Here is a 26,185-nt window from a genome sequence, read left to right as displayed (position 1 = left end):
TCATTGTGTTATACATAGGGTCACTATGAGTTGGAACTGACTCCACCGCACGTAATAACAACAACATACACTTTGCCATGGCGTTTATCCCGACTGGACCCTGTAGGACAGAATGGAACTGCCTCCTCATAGGGTTTCTAATCTTTAAGGAAGCCAACTGCCACAGCTTTCTCCCCGGAGCAGCTGGTGGGTTCCAACCACGGACTAGTTACTTAGCAGCCAAGGGCTTAACCATTGAGCCACCAGGGCTCATTATAAGATGTAAAGATCTTAAAAAAGATGTCTTTAAGAAAAACATTGAAGAAGCCCGCATGTGTAATTAAACACAAGAGCTCAATTAATTACTGTGGAATTGAACTAAATTGGATGGAATGGGAGCTGGCGAGCTTTCAGTCAACGCACTAACTGACGGAGTGCAAAAGAGCCGAACCGCTGTTGACGCGAGCGGGTGACTACAGACGCTCAGGTGCGCAGCTCCGACCCTCGCAGCCCCGCGCTGGGGGAAGGACTCCCCGCCTCTTCCGGTCCCCGCCCCTTCGGTTCCGGTCCTCGGTGCTTGTGGTGGCCGCGGCCTGCACAGTGGCAACAGCCGCGGAGCGTCGCGGTCTGAGTTTCCAGCCGGGCCACTTTTCCGGCGGGTCCCCAGCATGGCTGCCCTCATGGTTGCGTGCCGGGGAGCTACCGCGCCCTCGCTTTTCTGACAGCCTCTGGCTTCTGTGCTCGCCTTGTCTTCCCCGGGCCACGCCAGCAGACATGTTTACCAAGGCCTTTCGGGTCAAGTCCAACACGGCCATCAAGGGGTCGGACAGGTGAGGGAGGAAAGAGGCCTGCTCTGCCTACCAGGGCACCCAGCCGTCTCAGGGGGCCTGGCTGCGTCAGAGCCCTCGCTCGATGCGGTCGGCTGACCTGGGGCAGAGGCCAGAGGCACAGCTGGGGAAGCGACCCCAGGGGGCAAGAGTGGGTGAGACACATTTCGAGGGTGAGGGTGGAGAGGTGGCCTGTTTTTTCACTCAGGCTAACTTTTAGATAGTGAGTCAAAAAGTAATTCCTTCAGTGTTAGTCGACTGTAGACTATTTAAGGTGTGGTGGAGGATGCTGAGGAGCCCTGGTGCGCAGTGGCTAAAGCGCTCGGCTGCTAACAGAAAGGTCAGCTGTTTGAACCCACCAGCCGCTCCGGGGAAGAAAGGTTTGGCAGTCTGCTTCGCTAAAGATTTATAGCCTCGGAAACTCCACGGGGGCAGCTCTACTCTGTCCCGTAGGGACATTGACTTTCGATGGAAGCCGGTTTTGAGGATGCAAAAAAAACAAGGAAAGCAGGGTCCTTGCCCTCCAAAGAGCCTAGAGCCCCATGGGAGACATCAGATGGGGCACCAAGAAGTACAAGTATACGGAGAAAAGTGTCCAGTGATTACTTCCGGCAGGAGAGATGGTTAGAGGAAGAAGTGCAGGGGAAAGGCACCTGTGGTAAGGAGAACTGTGTACCTGCAGAAGGCGTCCCAAATGCAGAGATCACGCTGGGGATTTTGTACCAGTGTTCTCTCGTTCTATAGTTGTCATCCTTGGTGCCCCTGTATAGTTATTTAATCATAAACTGACAGATTTCCAAGCATACATGAGAAATGAGCGGCTCCAAGGACAAGGCATGGAGTCAGGAAGGCAGCTTTCCTATGTCAGGCTAACTTGGGTTGCTCACTAGGCCTCAGTTTCTCTCTATAAAATGGAAAAGCTTGCCCCAGGAATTTGTGAGAACAGTTGAGACAATGGATGAGAAAGAGAATGGGGTACTTTGGAAGAGTGTGTGAGAACAGGGTGTCAGAAACCAGGCAGTCTTTCTTTAGCCCTCATGATTTTATAGTGAGTTCTTCTGTTGTTATGTGCCATCGAGTTGTTTCCGACTCATAGTGGCCCTACGGGACAGAGTAGAGCTGCCCCATACGGTTTCCAGGGAGTGGCTGGTGGATGCCAACTGCTGACCTTCTGGTTAGCAGCCGAGCTCTTAACCATTGCCTGGGCACCATTCATGCCTGGTGTTGGTGTGTTTTCTGCAGGAGAAAACTTCGGGCTGATGTGACAGCTGCTTTTCCCACCGTTGGAACTGATCAGGTCTCTGAGTTAGTACCCGGAAAGGAAGAGCTGAACGTTGTGAAGTTGTATGCTCACAAAGGGGATGCAGTGACTGTGTACGTGAGTGGTGGTAACCCCATCCTATTTGAACTGGAGAAAAATCTGTATCCGACAGGTATGGCAATAGGATAGAGATGGCCATTACTAGTCCTTACCTGACATCTCTTCTCTCTTTCCTCCGTTACATGCCTCCCATAAAACAAGCACAGAATCTCCTGATAACATCCTTAACCCTTTCCTGGATGAGTTATTATTATTTTTTTTTTGTAATTTTTTGGTGATAACCATGTTTTTTCACTAATGTTTAGGATGAATGCTGAATCATTGTTGGTAGTTTTTTTTTTAATTTGAAAAAGTGGGATGCCAGTTGCAAGCAGTCCATGTCGGTTCCATGAAGTACATCATAAAAACAGTACATGTGGGTACCACGGCCCAGGAAGTGCATCACATCTCCTGGTTACACTTGAGCCATAAAATATCTTACCCAACTTGCCAAAAATACACACGAACTACTAAGTAAACATTGCACTTGCCATACATAATTATGATCAGTTTGATTTGAGGGAAACTTTAGAAAACATGGGGCGGCCAGTAAACGCACTTTGCACTTTCTGCACATAGTTGTTGTTCTGAGTGCTGCATCCTCCGCGTCATCTTCTGGTTGTCTTGACTGGGAGATGCCCTCCATCCTGACTGAATGGGACAGTATTTGGCACCCCGCTGGCTCCAGACTTTCTCCAGAAACACAGGAGGGTCTGCTCTTGCTTTTGGTTTCCCAGGCTCCAGCAGGCTGTCTCATGAGAGTGATCCTGAAGGACGTTTGGTCACATTTGCCTCTCTTGTTACATTTCCACATTACAAACCTGTTCACAGTGGCTGTGTAAGTAAGGGAGTGCGGCAGTCAACGTGAGTGCCTTCTGATTGCTTGCCTTTCGCATGTCTGGGCAAAGTGGCCCACTCCTCCTGTGATTGTGTGGTATCGTTCACCTGCTTTTGGGCACGTGATTACTGAGGAGGAGCCATCTTTGTTCTTCCTTTTGACAGTAGTGATGTCCTTTGGATTGTGGAACACGGACAAAACTGTCACAAGTTTGTCATTTGGCCGCTTTACTGCCAACACATATCCCTTCGTACAAAGTTAGATTCTCCCCGCCGTGGTTTATCTTTACTCCTCAACATTTTTGATAGGTGCTTTCGAGTTGGTCGTACTGTGCCCACAGCAAATAGTCCCCTGTCATCATACTGTGCCCACAGCAAACAGTCTAGTCGTCATCCTGTGCCCACAGCAAACAATCCCCTGTCGTGCATGGTTTTCATCAGTCAATAGGAGGTAAAGAAGTTGTCGAAGGCAATGAGCCTGTGGGAATGGTTGTATGGGTCACATAGTCTAAGCACAGCAGTCTCATGGAGGGAGAGTGATGAATCATTGCCCATGATGTTTTTCTCAGAATAGATTTCAAAGTTACTTACAAAGCCAGTCTGAGTCAGCCAAGCAGCAAACATATCCTTGCTTGACGGGCTTCACTGGCATCTGGTGCTTTACTGATGAATGGCCCTTGAATGGCGTCATGCTTTCATCAGCTGCCATAGTACTTGACGGCACATATGCTTCCGTTTAGACATCTGCTGAGAGCATCGATAATAGGGTGCAGCTTGTGAAGCCAATCATAGCCAGGGTGTCCTGTGTCTGTGAAGCACATCACACACGTGGTACATATCTGTCCCATGGCCCGGGAAGTATATCACAAATGGTTTTCACCCCAAAATAACTCATTTACCTGAATATTTCTGAAGGCCGGTAACTGTACCTTCCAAGTAACACAAAGAGGAAACAGTAAACATGTTTGCAAGCCTTATCTTGCTGTACAGAAGCCAAAAACACAAAAGTTTCATACAGTCACTCCTCTGGGAAGCATCCCCTCATACAGCTGGCTTTCAGCACTCAAATGTGGTGCAGACCAACTTCTTTGTTTTTCAGGCAGTTGCACCGGTATCTGCCATGACTTTAGAACATGTTAAAGTGGCTCAAATGCCTGCCAGTAAACCTCCAGGGGTGGAAAATATAACGGGGGCATATATGTCCCAGCGCCCATCTGTTTTTACGGTTGGGTCTTTTAAGACCAAAAACTGCTATTAAAAAACCAGAACAACCTGTTGCCATCATGTCGATTCCAACTCATAGCTGCTATAGGAGGGAGAAAAAAAGGGCTAACACAGAAGGAGAGAGGGTGGTTATGAAGGATGTTCTGAGATGAAGGAGCAATGGCCAAGGGGTTTATAGTGGGTTAACTGGGGATAGAACAGTTTTCTTGAAAAGGTTGGATTTTCAGAACATGTGAAAAATGGTTCTTAAAACTATCCCTAGCAGGAAGAAGCTGGCTTAGTTATGCTGCATACCTGGCTGTCTTAGTGATGTACTTCAGTGAGGGTCTCACGGGCATCTCTCTTAGGCCTTGGCTGGCTCTTTGGGAGTCTTTGCTTTCTTTCTTTGTCACAGATCTCAGGGACCTTTTCTCTGACACCTGTCACCTGGGGCTTTTCTTCCTAGAAGCCTGGCTGCAACAGTGCAAGGCAGTCTCCTTAGGCTGCCCCTGTCCCACCCCACCCCCTGCTGTAGCTGAGGACAAGCACAAGCTCTTTTTATTCTAAGGGTTTTCCAGCTAATCACTGTAGAAATAAAAAAAAATAGAAGGAGAAAAATGATAAACATGGGAAGGTTTCCAGTTTGTTACAGGCTGGATGCCTGCTCTGAGACTACTTGCTTTTGAGGTGACAGATGGAATCCTCGGTGGGTCTCTGCCCCCGCTTTTATTCACTGTGGTCTTTTCTGCTGCAAGTCCTGGTGGAACATGAGGTGCTTCCGAGTCCCCAGTGACACCCAGTGCCTTAGGTCTCTCCCTCACTCAAGAATGAAACCTCTGTGAGCATTGCCACACAGCCTTCTACGTAGCTTTGAGTTGAGTTTCTTTTCTGTATCCTGATTAAAGTGACCATAGTGTTTTGCTTTGCCAGTTCCCTAGGAGATTGAGTTTTTTTGTAGTAAGTCTCTTCTGGGTCTCTTTTTGGGCAGTGTACACTCTGTGGTCGTATCCCGATCTTCTACCGACCTTCACAACATGGCCTCCAGTACTCGAGAAGCTGGTCGGGGGAGCAGGTGAGAGAATTTTCCTATATTCTGTCTGTTGGCTGAAATCTACTTAGGAAAGACTGACCAATTTAAGAAATAAAACCACTTCCTGTGTTTGTTCAAACAATTGAAAAATGGAATGTTCTCCTTGTGTGGTTACGCCTCTTCACTTTGCCAGTTCCGTGAGCATTCTGAGTCTCTGACCCCATTGTCAGACTTAAGTAAGATAGATAGATGCTGTGAAAGTACTGCGCGACCTGCCGTACGTGGTACTTTGAACCCATAGGCTGAATTCAGAAAGCCGGGACGAGAGATCATGTTGTAGGAAGCGGAGCTGGGGATTTGTGTAACTACTTGTACCCCAAAGGGAGAAGATCTGATACTTGGCTTGCCATTTTTCATTTTCATTATGAATAACATAGTTGATACTTAACAGATGTTTCTTGGTTGAGTTAATGAAGAAATGAAGGATGAAGTAAAAGGAGACATTAGAAGGAGGCAGAATGTGGGCTGTGATGTGTTTGTTTTGTTTGCTGCAGATTTGATGCTACCAGGACTAGTGGTGCCCCCTGCTGGTCTGCCTCAAGTACAGAAGGGTGACCTCTGTGCCATTGCCTTGGTGGGGAACAGGTACTGTGCCAGCCAGCCGCACCTTGGGGGTGGAGGTTAGGGAAAAGGGGGAATGACAGCTTCTAAAGCATATCTTCCTCTGGAAGAAGCACAGAGTGGACCACTGGAGGAATAGCAGTGAACATGTGGGGTCCCACACATTTGGGAGGATGTATTTGCTGTTGCTACTGCTTTTTTTGTTTGTTTTAACTCTTTATTTCGAAATAAATTTAGACTTAGAGAAGAGTTGCACTTATAGTACAGAGAGTTCCCATATGCCCTTCGCCCAGCTTCCTTTGTGGTAACATGTTATATAGCTGTGGTCCAGTCATGAAAACTAAGAAATTGACATTGGTGCATTACCGTTACCTAAATTACAGACTTATTCCTATTGCTTCCTAGCTTGTCCACTACAGGTATCCCTGATTTACGACGGGGTTCCGTTCCAACGATTCCGTTTTAAGTCAGTTCTGACTTAAGTCAAATACCTCTTTTTTTTTTTTTTTTTAGTTTTCGTTATTATTGCCTTTTGTTACCAGTATCTCTGTAAATCTGATCTTTATTTGTCTCTGGGGGCTGAAAACATTACATGTAAAAGTACAGATAAGTTTTAATACATAAAAAACACACCTGTTTAAAAAAAAAACCCATTGCCGTCGAGTCGATCTTGACTCATAAGACTCATAGCGACCCTGTATTTTCTTTCTATGAGAAAAAATACACAAATAAAAAAAAAAAAAGTACAGTCGTAAGTGCAATTCATCATAACTTGAATACATTGTAAGTCGGGGCCTACCCGTAATGACCTTTCTCTGTTCAAGGATCCGGTCTAGGACACCACATTTGTATTAGTTGTCATGGCTCTTTCGATCTGTGACATTTTCTCATCTTTCCTTGTATGTCATGACCTTGACACTTTTTCCCATCGTCATCATCAACAATCTTTTATTGTTTTTAATAGTTTTATTGAGATACAATTCATATGCCCATTTAAAATGGCTTTTAGTATATTCACAGGGTTGTTCAACCAGCACCACTCCTCTGCTGATTTTAAAAATGTGAGGAAGTGGTCGTATGAACAATTCTGAAAATCAAAAGTCCCCTTACCCACAATTCTCTTCTTGTAAAAGTATCATTTGATGTGTATCCTTGCCGGCCTTCTTACTGCACAGATTCATGTACACATGAGAATGCATCATGTGGGGTGCGTGTGTTTACAAATAAAACGAACAGAATTATACTGTATATGTATTGTGTGAGCATTTTCCACATTGGCACACAGATCTGCTGAATCCTTTTACCTGCCGTGTAGTTGATGGAAGAGGGCTTCTCCTGGTGGGCACTGGAGTTGCCTCCAGTTTGTCTTTATTGCAAACAGTATCTTATTGGAGCTTCTAGAGATACAGGTGCCAGTATTTTTACAGTTAGATACTAAAAAGTGAAACTGTTAGTCTGAAGATTACGCATATTTTCTGTTGCCCTACAAAAGGCAGTGAGTGTCACCTTTTTCTCCCACCTACAGGGCCTCTGGGGCCTGTTCCCCATGCTCATCAACACTGGCCATGAGGGCTCGTTTTCATTTGTGAATCAGAATGGAAGATAAATGTCATCTCACTGCTGCTCTGAGAAAGGAGAGAGAGAGATTATAGACGGGGGAGGGGCCGGTGTTTAAAGATCCTATTTTTGCCACTCCCATTATCCCATTTTCTTGAACATTTTGGAAACAAACACCTAGAAATGTTTCCTTTCCTTTTTTTTTTTTCTAAATATAGCAAAAATTGCAGTTTAAAAGAATGGTGTGTCATTATTTTTTCCTCCAGTATTCTATCCAAGAGAGGAGAAAACTAGGTAACTAGGTATTTGGCCTGCTCAGTTTGGTCTTTACAGTGTGTATGGGGATGGAGCCTGGGGGTGGTTTGTGGCAGGGGCTAAGGGTAGGAGGGGGTCTGTTCACAATACAAGCCACATTTAGTATGTTTCGTGACTTTGGAGTTCTTGAGCCATTGACCCTAATGGGAATGGAAGAAAAAGACCCCTCTCCTAAGAACCGAAGGAGAAGCCAGGTTCAAAGTTTCTGTGGCATGAACTAACCCCTGGGCTTCTAGTGGAGCTACCAGATTTAGCAAATATTTTTAAGTTTAGGTGTTGGAAACTCTGCCCTTGAACCTTTTCCCTTGGCCCCTATCTTGTGGGTTTGTGTGTTCCCCCATTGTTACATAGCCGGACACCTATCCATACAGGTAATGTGTGATCGATGTTTGAGGAACACTGGGCTACAGAGATTGTTCACTTGGGCTTTGAAAGTTCTTAGCTAAAGCGTTGTACAGAGTAAGCCCCATTGCAAAGAGCCAAGTCAGATGGAACCTCCCTAGGTGGCTTCCAGCTTATCTCTACCTCTCCTCTATGGAATTCCTCAGCCTAAATTATAAAGTCTGAATTACTTCCTTTCTGAACTTCCCTATAGGATGGCTATGCCTTATTTAAGATGTTTGTTTTTGCTATTGTTAGGTGCCATTGAGTCGATTTTCGACTCGTAGCGACCCCATGTGACAGAGTAGAATTGTCCCAAAGTGTTTTCTAGGCTGTAATCTTTATGGAAGCAGAGCACCAGGTCTTTTCTCCCATGGATGAAGAGGTAGGGGAGGCAATTTACGTTTTGGGAATTAAAGAAAGGGGACTTTAAATATCCTCCCAAATCCTGGCTGGGCTAGTTCTTAATAGGAAAACAACAAAGGCAGCGGAAACAGCAGCAGACAGCTTACTCATACAGAAAGGTAATGTTTGGCCAAGGGATTTTTGAAAGTAATACATGTAGATAATCTGAGGAAAAGTGAGACTGGACCTAGTTCAGTTTTGTGATATAAGTGGATACTTCGCATTTGTAGCTTTTTCCACGTGTGTGGAAAGATGGCTCTGACACGTGCCTTCCCAGGAGACTCCCTGACTTGGTCTCTGGCCTCCTTCTTAGGGCCCCCATTGCAATCGGAGTGGCTGCCATGTCCACAGCTGAGATGCTGACTTCAGGCCTGAAGGGAAGGGGCTTCTTGGTGCTGCACACTTACCAGGACCACTTGTGGTAGGTACACAGAAGTCGAAGTGTCTCTTTGACTTTACAGAGATGTGGGTAGGTGGGTGGGGAAAGCTGAGGCCTGAGATTCAGAAGTGGGAGCTTTGGTCCCAGCCAGGTCCTTACATAAGCTGCTGATCCGCAAGACTAATTTCCTTACCGAATGTGGAGACAAGAGTTATTCTTTTTTGCTTGTTTGGACAAGAAATTAGAGAGACCTTTGATTACTTTCTAGGTGAATTATAGGTCTTAGACCTGGAAGAAGACCTGAGGGATTGTCTACTCTGCCTCTTAAAAAATGGTGATATTCTTCATTTTTAAAGCTCTTGTCAGTCAGGCTTTAGCTGCCTACATTTCAGGCATCTCCTGGCCCCATAAGGAGAGCTCTGGAATTTTCACTTCTGAATCCAAATCAAAGCAGGGTAGATTCTCAGGCCCCAGGATGGTAACCCGGCTACCTCTGTGTCATTCGGTTTTCACACTTATCTCTTCCTCGTCATGGAGGTAACACTTTCTCACTGTAACAGTTGTTTTTCTAGAGCCATATACCAGCTTATTTTCTGATTATTTTCATTTTGTCAAAATAGTAAATAGTACTTTTCCTAAAAGCAATATATCTGGTCTTTTGGCCAAGTGCTGTAGCCTATTGGTATAGATTTGTTCTTAACGTCTTTCTAGCCCAGTCTTGGGTTTATTTATTTAACAAACACTGGGCAAGCCCTACTTAGCTGGAGGTACAGCTTTGCTAGCCTGTGTATTAGCAGGTATCGGAGGGCTGATTGCTGTGGTCTTCTAGCACCTTGTTTTCTAACCATCAATCCAGGTACAGCAATCAAAGTCATGTTGTCTAAGTCATTTTATCAGCAGTTGCCACACTCCCCCCCACCCCCCCGTTTTTTCCTTCAATATTTATGGTACTTACTTGATCAGAATAGCCTCAACATACGCTTTGGGCTTGCTGTTAGTAATATGCCTTCCTTAGCTATTAGTTAAAAGCTAGTTTGACCTACATAAACTTAGCTGGGTTAAAGCTTTTTGCCTCTACCTCTTTGCATGCTCTGGTATGTGGCATTGCTTTTTCCTTTTTCTGTCTCCCCGAGGCATGATGGTATAAAACCATGGTAATTTCTACAGGTTAGATGGCATTTTGATTTAACACAGAAGCGGCTGAGTTTGCAGTCCTTGAACAGTTCAGGTGTTTGTATCTTATTACATGCTCTGAGGCTTTACTTTGTATTTCACCAAACTGATACTATAGATGCATTTGCTGTCCTCATTTTGTTATTTAATTAAAAATAGTTTTATTATTTTTAACTCATATGAAAGGGATAGTTTTGCTTTTTATTTAATTTTTCTCTATCTCAGGATGTCCATTAATAATATTATTCCTTTGAGATAGAGAGGAGGCAAGAATTATTCTTCCCATTTCAGAGATGAGGAAACTGAGGCACGGAATTTTCCAGGCCCAGAGTTGAAAATGGAGCTGAGAAGAGAGCACAGGCTCCCTGCTCCCTCCTGGACTTCCTTGCCTGTTGGCTCTTACTGTCTCTGAACTACAGGGTTGGAGAGTGCTGCTTGGTGTTTCTGACATGAGATTTTTCCAGGAAATCTGGAGACAAGTCCTCTCCACCTTCCATTGCTCCACCGGCCGAGGGTCTCGCAGATCTCAGGGAAGAGAAGGACTCTGTCCAGGCGGACCCCTCCCTGCAGGAAGACATGAGACACCTGCACCTGGAGGGAGAGGCGGAGGAGAATGGGGAGCTTCTTCAGTTGTGTGGGGAGAAGGTCTCAGAAGACCCCGATGTCGGGGCCCTGGACCAAGACACCAGAGGCAGCAAGACCCTTCAAGGTGCACTTTGGGAGCAGAAGGCTGCCCCCCTCTCAGTTTGGGAGACTGGCGTGCTCCGCTGCTTCTGACTAGCATGGCACTGAAGCTCCAGGGGAGGGGGGAAAGTCCTTTGTTTAGGTGGAGGTGGTCCAACAGCCCTTTGAGCTCTTGCCACATACATTGTGTCTCCCTGGGTGCCCATCTGCCCTTGTATTCGGGGTGTTTCCAGCTGCTGAGCCCACAGTATTTCTTCTGGGTTTGACTTGTCTGTATGAACTCTCCTAGCTTGGTGGGACTTTGTGGCTTGGCCCCTTCTCTGGGATCAGCCCCTTTTAGACACACAGTGCTCAGCAGAGTCTGGGGGCTTTGGTACCTGGGAGTGGGTTCCTCCTGGAGTCAAGGAGGTGAGGAAGGGGTGAGACTGGGCAGGGCTTTCCATACTGGGCCAGGTGCTCTGCATCCCTTAGGAAGGCTGTGGTTCTCATCTTTGCAGAGCAAATGGATGAACTCTTACAGCGCTGCTTCTTGCATGCTTTGAAGAGCCGGGTCAGAAAAGCTGACCTCCCCTTACTCGCCAGCACCTTCCTTGGCAGCCACATGTTCTCCTGCTGGTATGGAAGGGACCGATGTGGGGTGGGAGCCAGGAACTGGGGCTCCCTTTTGTTCCTGGGCAGCAGGAGAGGACAGGGCTGATGGGGGGATTAGTTGAGGGACGTGCTATGCAAATCGCGTGTGCCTCATTGCTCTAGGGCAGGGGTCGGTAGAGTGTGGAGTGGAGGACTGATCAGGCAAATACATTAGGTCCTGGGTGTTAAATACTTAAATTCTGTCCACTGAAAGGATGTTGAGGAAATGGAAGGTTAAAATTCCCTGGACAGCCCAACATCGTCTACAGAGGATCCAAGATTTGCTGAACTCTGCCTCTGCTGCTGTGGTCCCGGGCTCCCTCTCATGGATTGGGCAACACATCCTTACAGGAAGTGTCCCAGGGCAGCCGCTTTGTTAGGAGGCTTCTTCTAGAACATTCATAGTTAATACCAGCCCCCTCCCCCAACTTTTCCTGAAAAGTAGGTGGGTCAGGTTAGGTTGTGTCAGGAGGGTACACCGCAGTCCCAGACACAAGCCACCAGGAAAAGGCAGTATTACATGTGGATAGAACTTGAACTTTGAAGATAGGCACTTCTGGGCTCAGATGCCAGCTCCCCAGGGCATTTGAGCAAGGCGAACTGGTCACCAGACTTCTCTGAGCTCTAATTTTCAGTACTCAGAGATTGCTGTAAAGATTAAGTAGTTTAACAGATAATAAAAAAGAAAAAAAAAGCACTTGATAAATATTATATCAGAAAGTTTGCATATTGGTTTTTGCCCTGAGACTGAACAGCTGCTGTTTTGAGAATCTTGCTCTGTGTTTTTGAAGTGGCTTTAATGTAACTTTCTTCCTATTTGCTTGTGGGCTCCTTTAAGGTGTCCTGCACAAATGTGGGGTCTGGAGTGTGTGGTGGAATACTTGGTGATCTACCTAACCTTGCTGGTTGGAAGTAACTAGTAAAGGGGGAGTGAGGCCTTTGCTCACGGAATATTCCTTAGGATAGAGGTTGCCAACCGAGAGTGGTTCTAGGGTACCTCCCTGTGTGTCCCACTGCTGTAGCATGCCACATTTCAAGTGGAAGATGTAAGTTCTGGGGAGAGGGAAGGATTGTAACTTTCATCAGGTACCTCCGCCCCCAAACTAATTGCTCCAGGCAAACTGTTTCTGTGTAAAAGGCCAGGTAGTGACTATTTTAGGCTTAGCCGCTATATAATCTCTGTTGTAACGACTCTCTCCTGCTCTCGTAGCACCAGCACAACCATAGATAGTACAGAAGTGAATGGCCGTGGCCAGATTTGGCTCACAGGATGTAGTTTGCTGAGCCCTGCTCTAGGGGCTAGCTGTCCACAGTAGGCTTTTGAGGCCACAGAAGGTTATCTGGTTTGAGAAGAATCTAGCGCTCTATCCAATATGGTTGCCACTAGCCACATGTGGCTATTTAAAATTTTTTAAATTTTAATTAAAATTAAATAAAATTAAAAATTCAGTTCCTCAGTCACGGTCCCCTTTCAGGTGCTTAATAGTCACATGTAGCTAGTGGCTGTTGGACAGCTCAGATAGAGAACATTCCATCTTCAGAGAAAGCTCTATGGGCCAGCGCTGACCTGGTGTCTCAGAGTCTGCATTCCATCTGATGCCACCAGGGGGCAGAGAGTTCTGGAATGGTGGTGGCTTCTCTCTGAAAGTAGGGGAAGAAGGCTGAAGAAAAAGATCCTGCCCTCAGCATCAAGCAGGCCTCACCACTACTGCTTTGTGAGTTTAACTTGCCTTTTTCGTCTGCCATCAGCCCTGAAGGACAACAACTGGACATAAAGAAGTCAAGCTACAAAAAGGTAGGCAGGCCCCTTCTTTGGTGACCCACAGAGTTGTGGGCAGAGAGGGGTGCACATGTGACATGAGATGAAGGGATGCTGGGGAAGCCCTGTCTGCAGGCCTCAGGCCAGAATGAAGCTTTTTATTCCAGATGTGAGGAGGGAGAAGAGAAGACTCCCTGGGCTGAGGCAGTTGGATGGGCACCCACTCATCTCTCCCCTTTGGCCCTTTTATGTCTGACCCAAGTCCTGAAAGGCTTAACCAGTTGGTCTTCAGCAGCTTCTCTCTCCCCACCCTTCACAGTGGGGGCCTCCCATTTCCTCATGTGACAAGGGCAGGGACTGTCTTGTGTCCCTGCATGGTACCTGCCGAGCTCAGTCTCTGGTGTGCTGTAGGTGCTCAGTGTGGTAAACCCATGAGCCCCCTACCTCCAGACCTCTCTCCCCTAGCTCTCTAAGTTCCTGCAGCAGATGCAGCAGGAGCGGGTCATACAGGTCAAGGAGCTGAGCAGAGGGGTGGAGAGCATTGTGGCCGTGGACTGGAAGCACCCAAGGTGAGTGCAGGGGCCCGGTTGCTAGCTCAGCGGGCCCCAGGGCACCTGGGCCACGGCCTGGGGATTGCCTAGACACTAGTGTAATGTGTTTTTTCTTTTCTTCTGCTGGGTTTTAGGATCACATCTTTCATCACACCCGAGCCCTCCCAGACCTCCCAGACTATCCAGGAGGGTAGCAGGGAACAGCCCTACCACCCTCCGGATATAAAATTCCTCTACTGTGTCCCAGCCGGCATGACCCTGCTCTTCCAGGAGTCTGGCCACAAGTGAGTTTGGAGAGCAGCTTCCCTGCCTGCCTGCTGTCCCTGTGCCCTGAGTGCTGCTCTTCTGTGACCGACGAGCCTGCCCACCCCTGCTCTCTCTCCCTTTCTCCCAACTCCAGCTTCAAGCCTCCTTCCCCTGGGGAGCTTCTCTGGACTAAATGGAGTGAGAGAGTAGATTTCTCCCTGTTCTACCCATGACACACGGTCCTGCTCGCCTCAGTCAGGAAAAGGGAAGAAAATAGAGGTGGAATGGTCGAGGAAGGCACCTTGCTGAGCAGGGAGTGAGTCTTGGTGTTTGCAGGCTGTCTCCCGGCACAGTAGGAACTAACCCCCTGTCATTTCTCCTCACTAGGAAGGGGAGCTTCCTCAAGGGCAGTGAGGTCCGAACAGCCATCATTAACTATGCCAAGAAAAATGACCTAGTGGATGCAGACAACAAAAAGTGAGTGGGTGGGGGAGAACCATTATCCGGCTTGTTAAATATGAATCTGGCAGACACAGACACGTGTGGAGGACCCCTAGGATGGAGGAGCACAGAATACCACAGCACTTCAGAAAGGACCGAGACTAGTGGTGTCCAAATCGCGGGCCCTGAGGACCAGGAGTTACTGCTTAGGGTGTTCAGACCCGTGTGTGCTGTAAACGCTGACAATAGGTGAATAAATACCGTGGCACGTATGTCCACTACTGCTTTCCAAATGCAGGTGCTGTTGTGAGGAATAAAATGCAAACTTGTTGTAAAAATTTTACTGAAGTCATTGTAGCTTTTTCATATTTTCTATTTTCTTAATAAGTAGATACAGAAGTTCAACTACCAGATGAAGGTGGTTCTATTGATTTTTTACTTTAAAAAGCCATCATTATGATCAAAGAGTTGGGAATTGCTGACACCTAAAAACCCTCTTTTGATAGATCCCCTTCCTTCTCCTAGGCCCCCCTCCCCCCCAGCCGAAGGGAAACTAAGCCCAGGAAGCTGATTGCTTGTGATCACGTGGTTAGTAGTGGCAGAACTGAACCCAGGATGCTGGTCTCCTGATTTGTCCCATCACACCTTGCCCTGTACCGCCTGCTTCTCCTTCTAGGAACATGTCCTTGTGGCCACTGTCCATAGGGTGCCCTGCTTGAGGGACCGTGGTCCCATAGGTGATTGTGATGCTGAAGGACTATAAAGGGCATCAAAGGAGATGGACCCTGAGTTGGCCCTTGGGTCGGAAGGGGTGGGTCTTAAATTTCTTTATTGCCTCTTCTTTCCCTTTTAGCCTCGTGAAGTTGGATCCTGTCCTGTGTGATTGCATCTTAGAGAAAAATGAGCAGCACACAGTCCTCAAGCTTCCATGGGATAGTCTCCTGACCAGGTAGTGGGGACTGGGATTGCTGTATTCCTTCCCCTTAGTATCTATTGTGTTGAACTTTAAATTGTCAGCGTCTTAGTCTCTGGCCTTCTTTCCATAATCCAGGCTGTGTATACACACAGCCTGACGAATTCCAGTGTGGAAGGTATTTGGTACAACTCTGGTCAACACGATGCAGAACTTGAGAGGACAAGAGAAAAGGAACATTCTTTAAAAATAAGAATTTCAGGAAGGTTTAGAAGCAAAAAGAAGGATGCTGGGGGATTGTCTTAAAGTCTTCAAAGGATGGATTTTTAATACTCCTTCTTTTCCACAGACTCATAACTGAAAACGATTTCTATTAGGAGAAGGTACACTGCAGGTCATGGACCAAATCTGCTTTACTGGAACACAGCCACGCCCACTCATTTATGCAGCGGCTGTAGATGCTTTTGTGCTACAATGGCAGAGTTGAGTAGTTGCAATAGAGACCATATGGTGTGTAAAGCCTAAAATATTTATTATGGCCCTTTTAGAAAAAGTTTGCCAACCCTAATATACATAATAGCAAGAGAAAACTTGGTCAGATAAAAGGTAGAAATTGCTCTGGCAAAGGCGATTCACAAATATGAAGCAGTACTCGGAGGCAGTAGGCTGGATATGATAAAATCCTGAGACAGGCAGGATAACCTCCACACAGAGACTGGGCAGATCTCAGAAGAGAGGCCAGTGGGCAGTGGCCCAGTGCTCAAGTCACTCATGTCCCTTCCCTGCCTCAGTGGGCCTCAATCTTGGCTGCAATTTGGAATCATCTGGAGAGCTTTACAGATCTCTCTGCCTGGAGCCTGCCCCCAGAAATCCTGAGTTAATTGGACTAGACTGCCTCTCCCTGGGTGATTTGAATGATTCTAATGTGCAGCTGGAGCAATAAGCAACGTCACAATAAACAGAGAAAAAAGTGAAAGCTGTCAGTGATGTCTTTCTCCTTGGATCAACCATTAATGCCCATGGAGGCAGCAGTCAGGAAATCAAAGGACGTATTGTGTTGGGCAAATCTGTAGAAAAAGACCTCTTTAAAGTGTTGAAAAGCAAAGATGTCACTTTGAGGACTAAGGTGCTCCTGACCCAAGCCATGGTATTTTTAATTGCCTCATATGCATGTAAAAGCTGAACAGTGAAAAAGGAAGACCAAAGAAGAATTGATGTATTTGAATTATGGTGTTGGTGAAGAATGTTGAATATACCATGGACTGCCAGCAGAACGTACAAATCTGCCTTGGAAGAAGTACAAGAAGCAAGGATGGCAAGACTTCATCTCACATACTTTGGACATGTTATTCAGGAGGGACCAGTCCCTGGAGAAGGACATCATGCTTGGTAAAGTAGAGGGTAAATGAAAACGAGGGACACCCTCAATGAGATGGATTGACACAGTGGCCAAAACAGTGGGCTCAAACATAGCAACGATTGTGAGGATGGCACAGGACCTGGCAATGTTTCATTCTGTTATACATAAGGTCACCATGAGTCAGAGCCAACTTGATGGCAACTAATAACAACAACAATGTGTAGACAAGGTTGTGAACCCCTGCCCTGCAAGACCAGCTTATACCCAACTGCGTGATGATAGTGGGGTGTGAGGAAATGGCATTATCAGTCTTTAACTCATTGACGCCCTTGTTTCAGATGTTTGGAAAAATTGCAGCCTGCCTATCAAGTGACCTTTCCTGGACAAGAGCCCATTGTGAAGAAAGGGAAAATCTGTCCAATTGACATCATCCTAGCACAGAGAGCTTCTAATAAAAAGGTAATTTAAAAAGACACAGTGTTTGAGGATGGTGATTTAATGTCCCTGCTAAGTTCTTGTCTCTCTAACATGATTGGAGGTTTTTAGACTGGCCTTGAACACCTCAAAGGTTGTTTATGAAATGCCCATGTTTGTGTGATTGGGATGGGCCCTGTGCAGAACAGGTGAAGCTGACCTCGTCTCTGCCTTGTAGGATTTTGTGCTAGGAAACTTGCTAGAGCCTGGCTCCAAAAGTCAACAAGGCTTTATTTTTTTCTAAGAGCTATACTATGGACTTTGAGCTTTTACAAATTGTATTACCTCTTGGGCTTTGGTCAATGAAAACAACATGTAAAGAATTGCTGAAGGAACTGAGTGTGGTTAGCCTGGCAATAAAAGTCCTAGGGAACAAACTACATCTGTCTGCAAATATGTGAAAACCTGTCCTCTGGGAAGGGATTGCACTTATTCTGTGTGCCTGAGAAGACACAACTAGGATTAGTGGGTGGAAATCTCAGACAAATAGACTTTGGTTCAAAGAAAAGAACTTTGTAGTAGTGTACTGTTAAAAGCATGGGTTGTGAATTAGACACTCTCATCCCTGCTTGACCTCGAGCAAGTTACCTAATATTTTTTTGAATATTTTACTGTGTTTTAGGTGAAAGTTTACATAGCCAATTAGTTTCTCATTTAACTGTTCATACACAGATTATCCCGTGACGCTGGTTGCTATCCCCACAATGTGTTAGCACTCTCCCCATTTCCACCTTGCCTTCTGTTTCCATCTGTCCAGTTCCCCTGACCCTCCTTGCCTTCTCATCTTTCCTTTTGGGCGAATGTTGCTTGTTTGGTTGCATATAGTTGATTGGTCTAAAGAACACATTCCTCATGGGTGTTACTGTTTATTTTATAGACCATTCTATTATTTGCCTGAAAGAGGTGACCTCTGGGCTTAAGTTTCAGGTTAAAATGGTGTGTTAGGGTGATAGTCTCTAGCGCTCCTTCAGTTTCTATCAGTGCAATAACTCTGGTCTTTTTTATGACTTTGAGTTTTGCTCTACATTTTTCTCCCATTCTGACTGGGACCTTCTATTGAGTCCTTGGTCAGAGCGGTCATTAGTGGTAGCCGGGCACCATCTAGTTCTGGTCTCAGCCAGAGGAGGCTGTGGTTTGTGTGGACCTTTAGTCCTGTGGATTAATGGTTTCCTTGAGTCTGTAGTTTCCTTCACTGCTCTTTGCTCCAGATAGGAGGAGACCAATAGTTGTATCTTACATGGCCACTCATAAGCTTTTAAGACCCCCGGTGTTACTCACCAAACTAGGATGTAAAACATTACCTTTATGAACTAAGTTATGCCAACTGACCTAGATGTCCCCTGAGACTATAGTCTTTAGCCTTGAAGCCCAGTAACTCAGTCCCACGAGGTGTTTGGATGTGTCTAAGAAGTTTCCATAACTGTGCCCCCTATGTGTTCTATCATTTAAATGAATATATATGCAGCACATACAAATATTTATATACAAATGCCCACAACTATATATGCACACGCAGGTACTCCCATATGCCTCCCACACCTGTGTAGCATGCTTACCTACCTATGCACTACTACCTGTTGCCATCAGTTTTTATTGTTACTCTTGTTGCAGAATTGTATATATTACACCATTTATCATAGTTGTGCTTTATTCCTACATACCTCTCAGTGTCTTCATTTACCTTGGTCAGGTTGTGCTGACTTCCCCCATATTGTGTATTGCCTTTCCCTTCTCCAGAGTTAACACGTGTCTACTATCTAGTAAGTGATCCCTGCCTCCCCATCCCATCCCTGGTGACTATCAAAGAATGTTGGTTTCTGTGTGTAAACCTATTCTTTTTATAAAAGTGGTATCATAGAGTATCTGTCCTTTTGTGATTGACTTATTTCAGTCAGCATAATGTCCTCCAGATTCATCCATGTTATGTTTCATGGACTCATCATCATTCTTTATCCTTGTGTAGCATTCCATTGTGTGTATGTACCACATTTTGTTTATCCATTCATCTGTTGATGGGCACTTAGGTTGTTTCCATCTTTTCAGTATTGTGAACAATGCTGCAGTGAACATGGGTGTGCATATGTCTATTTGTGTGACGGCTCTTATTTCTCTAGGATATATTCCTAGGGGTGGGATTGCTGGATCCTATGGTATTTCTGTTTCTAGCTTTTTGAAGAAATACCATACTGTTTTCCATAGTGGTTGTACCATTTTACAATCCCACCAGCAGTGTATAAGAGTTCCAGTCTGCCTGCAGCCTCACCAGCATTTGTTGTTTTCTGGTTTTTGATTAGTGCTGTTTTTGCAGGAGTGATACGGTATCTCATTTTAGTTTTGATTTGCATCTCTCTAATGGTTAATGATCACGAGCATCTCTTCTCTACATGTGTTGTTGCTCATCTTAATGTCCTCTTTGGTCAAGTGTCTGTTCATGTCCTTTGCCCATTTTTTCACTGGATTGTCTTTTTGTTGTTGAGGTGTTGAAGTTTTCTATGTATTTTAGAGATTAGACACTTGTCAGATATGTTATTGCCAAAATTTTTTCCCCAGTCTGTAGGTTCTGTTTTTACTCTTTTGGTAAAGTCTTTTGGTGAACATAAGTATTTAATTTTAAGGAGGTCCCAGTTATCTAGTTTATTTTCTGTTGTTTGGACATTTTTAGTTATGTTTGACGGTGTATTTATGCCATAAATTAGGATCCCTAGCTTTGTCCTTATGTTATCTTCCAGGAACTTTATAGTTTTAAGTTTAACATTTAGGTCTTTGTTCCATTTTGAGTTAGTTTTTATGTATGTTGCAAGGTATGGATCCTGTTTCATTTCTCTACAAATGGATATCCAGTTTTGCCAGCACCACTTGTTAAAGAGACTGCCTCTTCCCCCACTGAATGGACTTGTACCTTTTGTTGAAGCTCAGGGATAGTTAGATGGATTTACTTCTGGCTTCTGAATTCTGTTCCCTTGGCCTGTGTGTCTGTCATTGTATATACCTAATCTGTTTTTCTTGCCTGAGTTTTCTAATGTTGAAAGTGGAGATAATACATATGTTGTAGGACACTGTGAGAATCAAATGAAGGAATATACCTGAGTGAGCACTCAGAACAGTACTTGGCAGATAAACATTCAATAAATGAGAATGGTAATAATGACCTTAATCATGATTAGCAGTAGCTACAATTTCTTGAGTTTTTAATTATGTGCCAGACACTGTACTAAGCAATTTCTATGTATATTAGCTTATTTAAACACTTCTTTTTATAATAACAATTAGAACTGTCCAAAATTGAAATTGGTGCTTCATAAAGTAGTGAGTTTTCTCCTGGAAGTCATCAAGCAAAGGTGAGGTGACCACTTGCTGGGGAGGATGTAATTGCCTTCTTGGATCAGGTAGAGGGTTGGCATTGATGTGACCTCCAATTTCCTGTTGATTCTAAGATCCTCTGGTTATGGAGTCCCTTGATGCGCCTAAGGTTATTTGGAAATTTCTGAGATTTTATCAATGGCAACCCTCCCACCCACCCTATAGTAACCCTTTACCATCTCTAGTCATGAGTGAAAGAGAGCTTATTTTAAAGCAACAAGGGGAGAATTGTGTTTTTTAAAAGTATTAATGTTGTACTTCTTTATCTCGAAGTCACATACCTATCGTTTGTGAAATTGATGAGTAACAGAAAAATACATGTGTTGCTGATTGGATGCTTGATTATAGGCAATTATTGTTAATTTATTTTTAGGGGTTATAATGGCTTTGTTTTTATGTTAAAAAGAGCCTTTACCTTTTAGAGCTTACACTGAAATATTTATGTTGTTGTCAGGTGCCGTCAAATCGGTTCTGACTCATAGCGACCCAATGTACAACAGAACGAAACACTGCCCGGTCCTGTGCTATCCTCAGGATAGTTGCTATGTTTGAGAACATTGTTGCAGGCACAGTGTCAGTCCATCTCACTGAGGGTCTTCCTCTTTTTCGCTGACCTTCTACTTTACCAAGCATGATGTCCTTCTCCAGGGACTGGTCCCTCCTGATAGCATGTCCAAAGCACATGAGACGAAGTCTCGCCATCCTCACATGTAAGGAACATTCTGGCTGTATGTCTTCCAGGACAGATTTGTTCATTCTTCTGGAAGTCCATGGTATATTTAATATTCTTCACCAACACCGTAATTCAAATGCATCAATTCTTCTTTGGTCTTCCTTATTTTATTGTCCAGTTTTTGAATGCATATGAGGTGATTGAAAATATCATGCCTTGGGTCAGTGCATTTTAGTCCTCAAAGTGACATCTTTGATTGTGAACACTTTAAAGAGGTCTTTTGGAGCAGATTTGTCCAATGCAATATGTCCTTTGACTTCTTGACTGCTGCTTCTGTGGGTGTTGATTGTGGATCCAAGTAAAGTGAAATCCTTGACAACTTCAGTCTTTTCTCCGTTTGTCGTATTTATAGACGAAATGGTCTGATGTCTTTGCTGTGAAGTAATATGGGAGTGGGGTATGGATGAGATACAGATGAGTCAAGGTTGGCCATAAGTTGGTAATCGTTGAGACTAGATGGTAGGCATGGGGGCAGTTATTATACTAAAATAGTTATTTTTGTTTTAAATTCTCCATAATAAAAGTTTTTTTAAGTATGTGTGATATCGGCTGGGATATCTCACACCTAGATTGGGCAGAGTAGACTGAATCAACTTAGAAGCACGAAGGTAACTTATTTTAGATGAAAAGGCACCGTGGTTATAGGCACGGTGAACCGTCAGGGAACACAGATGAGGCAGCTGCCAAGGCAGCTTGTCCAGAAGGCCCTGGGGAGGGGATGGGGGCCTTCTGCGCCCACCGTCCACCTTCTGTCCCGGCTCTCCTCTCAGGTGACCATAGTGCGGAACTTGGAGGCCTACGGGCTGGACCCATCCTTGGTGGCCGCCATCCTCCAGCAGCGATGCCAGGCGAGTACCACCGTGACTCCTGCTCCTGGGGCCAAGGACAGCATGCAGGTCCAGATCCAGGGAAACCAGGTCCACCACCTCAGCCGGCTGCTGCTCGGTGAGCACCCCCTCTGAGAAGAAGAGGCATTGGTCTAATTTGGCAAAAACCTTCCTGCCAACTCACCTCAGCCCAGTTACCATAATACCACTTTATATACAGCATAATCTTTTTACCAGGTTCTGTCCCATCTCAAACTCTACAAACCTGTGGGGCCACTAAGATGGGGATTATTATCCTCGTTTCCTAGATGAGGGAAATGAGAGGGTAGGGGGAGATGCTGCCAGCTGGCGAGAGGTGGAGCCAGTGTTTGAGCCAAGTCTTCAACCTCAGATGTGGCACTCTCTCCACCGCACTATCCGGGGAGCTTCCCACTGTGCTGGGCACCCTGCTGAGCATTTCGCAGCCGTGCTCACTCTTGATCACAAGGACACTGTGGAATTGTTGGCTCAGGTTTGCAGACGCGGAAACGGAAGTTCAGACAGGCTCAGTACCCTGCCCTGAGATCATCTGTTGAGTGCTGTAGCTGAGCTCTGTCTTTGCTGTCACACTCCCAAGCTTGAGTTCCTTTCACCAACCCCAGCTCTCCCAGCCTCCAGCTTGTCCTCAATTCAAACTGTCCTCCACATCTCAGCTTTCTAAAGCCAATGTGATCACATCACCCCCTCTCAAAAACTTTGTCTGTCTCTTCAGTGCCTTCAGAATAAACTCCTGAGCTCAACAAACAGGACCCTTCCCAGGCTGGCCCCAGTCTTCCATCAGGCTGCCCGGGTGTCCCCACCCCTGGCCAGGCCTCAGCCATACTGGTCTCTGTGCAGTCCCCAGCAACACTTCCACACTGTGCGCCTCTGCCTGGGCTGTTCACTCACCCAGTATGCTCTCCATGTGTGACCTGAGGCTGCCTGACTTTAGAAGCTCATTGGCCCAGCTCAGGGGTCACGTGAAACCAGCCCTAGGGCACTTTTCACTTTTCCTGTGTGCCCCTAAATCAGCATTTAAAAATTGCTAATGTAGCTCTTTCCATGATATTTCTATTTCTGGTGGTGTCTGCAGTGGGTTAATTTGTACTCATGTCTGAACCTCCTGCTATACTCAGCTCCTCGAGGGCACCAACCAAAAGCCAAACCCACTGCCCTCGAGTCGATTCCGACTCATAACGACCCCATAGGACAGAGTAGAACTGCCCCATAGAGTTTCCAAGGAGTGCCTGGCGGATTTGAACTGCCGACCTCTTGGTTAACAGCCGTAGCGCTTAACCACTATGCCACCAGGGTTTCCGCTTGAGGGCACAGACCTGGCCATATTCATCCTTTTTCATCCTCAGTGCTTGAAACAGTGTATGCTCAGTAAACAAATTCATGGCATGGCCCCAAGGCAGGATCCACCAGTTAGTGTCTAAGGTTGTGCCCTGTTATGAGAAGAACCGCAGTGAGTACCAAGAAGAAATAGTGAGGAAAACAGAAGTACACATGATTGACACAGGCGCACACACACTTTCTGTCTCAGGAGAAAATGTTACATGCCCGAGGTATACCTAGAAAGTGGCTGTCGCTGTGGATATCGCTGAAAAGCACACTGCAGCCTTGAGGTACGGGGATACGTTGTCCCTCCCACGAGGCTTCCCTGAGAAGCTGAGTTTTGAGCTGGGTGTAGAAGAGCAGCAGGAAAAGGTCTGAGCAGAGGCTTGACAGCAGGGTGAGCACAGTATGGGGCCACCAAGGCCAGGAGGGGAGCTGTGCCGTGGGGGCCCATGGGGAGCAACGCCAGTGAGTGAGATTGTGAGGCCAAGGGGAAGCCAGGGAGGGGCAGTGGGATGGGACCCTGGGCCGTTCCACTGAGGGCTTTCTGCTTTTTGGATTGTAGATGAGTATCAGCTCCCTCGGAAACACATCCAAGGCCTTGAAAAAGCCCCCAAACCTGGCAAGAAGAAGTGACAGACTTTTGTTTCATGAGGGGGAGCCAGTGGAATTCCAAGCTCGGGGCTGGTAATTTATATGAGCAAGTTCAGCTTTTGCAAATAAAAAATATAATTCTTTAAGAAAATAAATTTTTATTCTAATCTAAATCTGATTCCCTTTTGTTTTCTCCATATAGTTTCTATGTCGCACCAAGTTTTAAAGTCAGAAACATTTCAAGTCGACAGTGGAGTGCCTTTCCATTCATGTGGTTTCAGTGATTTGGTTCCTCCCCTGCTTTCAAGGCAGGACAGCCCATTTAAAGTTCACAGATGGGGCCTTCCTGTTTTTAAAGCCCTTCAACCAACTATTCCATAACTCTTGCTTATCTGTTCCTATACCTATTAACCTCTAAGCCAAAAATATTTCCTTCACGTCTCTGAAAGGTTATTCATATAGGAAACAACCCAGCTGTCATCAGTTCAGGCAACAGAAGAAAGAACTGGCCCTTAATGGCTGCAGAATTTAGGCTAGCTGGAAATAAACAGTAGAAGCCCACTAGGACACGGGCCTCAGTATGACAGAGATTCTTCCCCAGCTCTGGCGCACTGATATCAGCAACGGTAAATTTGTGATATGGCTCCAAGATGACAGCTTTGTGACAGTACAGAGTCTTATACAACAAATGCCTTCTTTAGCCCTGAACTTCTTAACCTGGAATTCACAGAAGGGGTCTCTAGTTGGTCTTCAGAGGGTCCGTGAACTTTCTGAAGTTGTGTGCAAGGTTTTGTGGTCATTTTCCTGAGAGAGGGCTCATGTTTCTGTCCAGTTCCCAAAGGGACCACTTGATGCCACTGCTCTAGGCCCTGCTCTGTTCAAGTCTCGTTTCTGTAGCCAACATTCCCCTTGTACATGGGGCAGTCAGCTGAGCTGGATTCCTTATGAGTTCTTTGGTTTTACCATGAAGAAACAATTTTTCTTCAACTTCCTTTTTTCTTTCTCATCATACTTTTTTTTAAACCCAGATAAGAACTTAAAAAGAGAATATCCACAATTGTAGCTGAAAGTAAAGCTCACCCAAACTACCCATCTGGGGCCTGAGAAGGGAGAAGGGCTTAGGTGTGAAAATGTGTCCTGCCTACCTTTCCTTAGCGGGCCAGAACAGGCCCTTTTACTTGTGATTTGCTGTAAGTAACTCCTTCATTTCACTAATCCCATCTATACAACCATAAACTCACTGAACGAGGAAAAGGATTTTTAAAAATTGACCCCAAATGGAATTTTATTACAACAAAGCATTTGGACAGCTAGAGTTTGATCTGAGGGAGGACAATGTATGTACAGTAGTGATGTGCTGTAACCAGACTGCTCCTTGTAAGTGAGGATGGCAAGACTTAAACTTGCTTACTTTGGACAGGTCATCAGGAAGGACCAATCTCTAGAAAAGGACATCATGGCTGATAAAGCAAAAGGTCAGCGAAAACAAGGGAACCCTTCAATGAGATGGACTGACACAATAGCCACACAATGGACTCAAACACACCAGCAATCACGGAGATGGTGCAGGGCCAGGCACTGCTTCATCACACATACGGTCGCCACGAGTCAGAGCCGGCTCGACGGCAGCTAACAACAACAGTGATGAACTACGGCCTTTACATGAATACCGCGACCATGCAGCACTGTATGAAGCTCTCTCACTCGATTTGTTTCACGCACTCTTGGAAGGACTGGAGACCCAAAGAGGTGATGTCTTGCCTTGTTAATCCCTGCTCAAGACACAAAGCCAGTAGGTGGTAGGACTGGGTCTGAGATGAACATCCATGCCCAACTGTGGTTTAGCCCCGAGTTCTGCTATGACACCGTGCCGTCAAGGCCTCTGCTTTGGGTGACTTTTCCAGTAATGGTGAGTCATCCTCCCTTTCCCCTTGTGAACATCACCACGTGAACCCGTGAGAAGGCAGGGCAGAGTTAGACTGTGCAATGGATTCCTTTTTCTGTGTGTTGGGTCAGACGATCTATGTCAAGGTCAAATTTACAACTTTGAATTTATTAATCCCATGCTGTAACCATATGAGTTTAAAGGAAAAGCAGAAACTGGTTCATTTCCAGGCTTTGGCAAAATTCTTGGAAGATGTACTGAGAGGTTAACAGATGTTACAGATGTGCCCCGATCTTGGGTAATTT

The 26,185-nt window shown here is 45.6% G+C and overlaps 1 protein-coding gene across 3 annotated transcripts; it reads left to right on the top strand.

Moving 5' to 3' along the window:
• The first annotated feature begins 548 nt into the window (after nt 1–548).
• EIF2D (eukaryotic translation initiation factor 2D) lies at nt 549–26,109 on the top strand. 3 transcript variants are annotated; one of them, XM_049857734.1, is made up of 15 exons: nt 549–809; nt 2,049–2,239; nt 5,195–5,278; nt 5,791–5,881; nt 8,829–8,936; nt 10,532–10,776; nt 11,249–11,366; nt 13,131–13,176; nt 13,606–13,709; nt 13,826–13,975; nt 14,325–14,414; nt 15,232–15,327; nt 16,990–17,110; nt 21,989–22,163; nt 25,416–26,109. In XM_049857734.1, exons 1-15 carry the CDS (start codon nt 754–756, stop codon nt 25,457–25,459), a joined length of 1,719 nt encoding a protein of 572 aa, XP_049713691.1. In that variant the 5' UTR covers nt 549–753; the 3' UTR covers nt 25,460–26,109. The 3 variants fall into 3 exon arrangements, with proteins under 3 accessions (XP_049713691.1, XP_049713690.1, XP_049713692.1); XM_049857733.1 differs by lacking the exon at nt 25,416–26,109 and adding an exon at nt 23,967–25,386; XM_049857735.1 differs by lacking the exons at nt 549–809; nt 25,416–26,109 and adding an exon at nt 23,967–25,387 and having other exon boundaries at nt 2,092–2,180.
• Nucleotides 26,110–26,185: the final 76 nt, after the last annotated feature.

The sequence above is a fragment of the Elephas maximus genome, chromosome 18, assembly GCF_024166365.1.
Source record: "Elephas maximus indicus isolate mEleMax1 chromosome 18, mEleMax1 primary haplotype, whole genome shotgun sequence".
NCBI lineage: Eukaryota > Metazoa > Chordata > Mammalia > Proboscidea > Elephantidae > Elephas > Elephas maximus.
The sequence above is the reverse complement of the archived record's forward strand: the minus strand, read 5'-3'. Positions and strand labels throughout refer to the sequence as shown.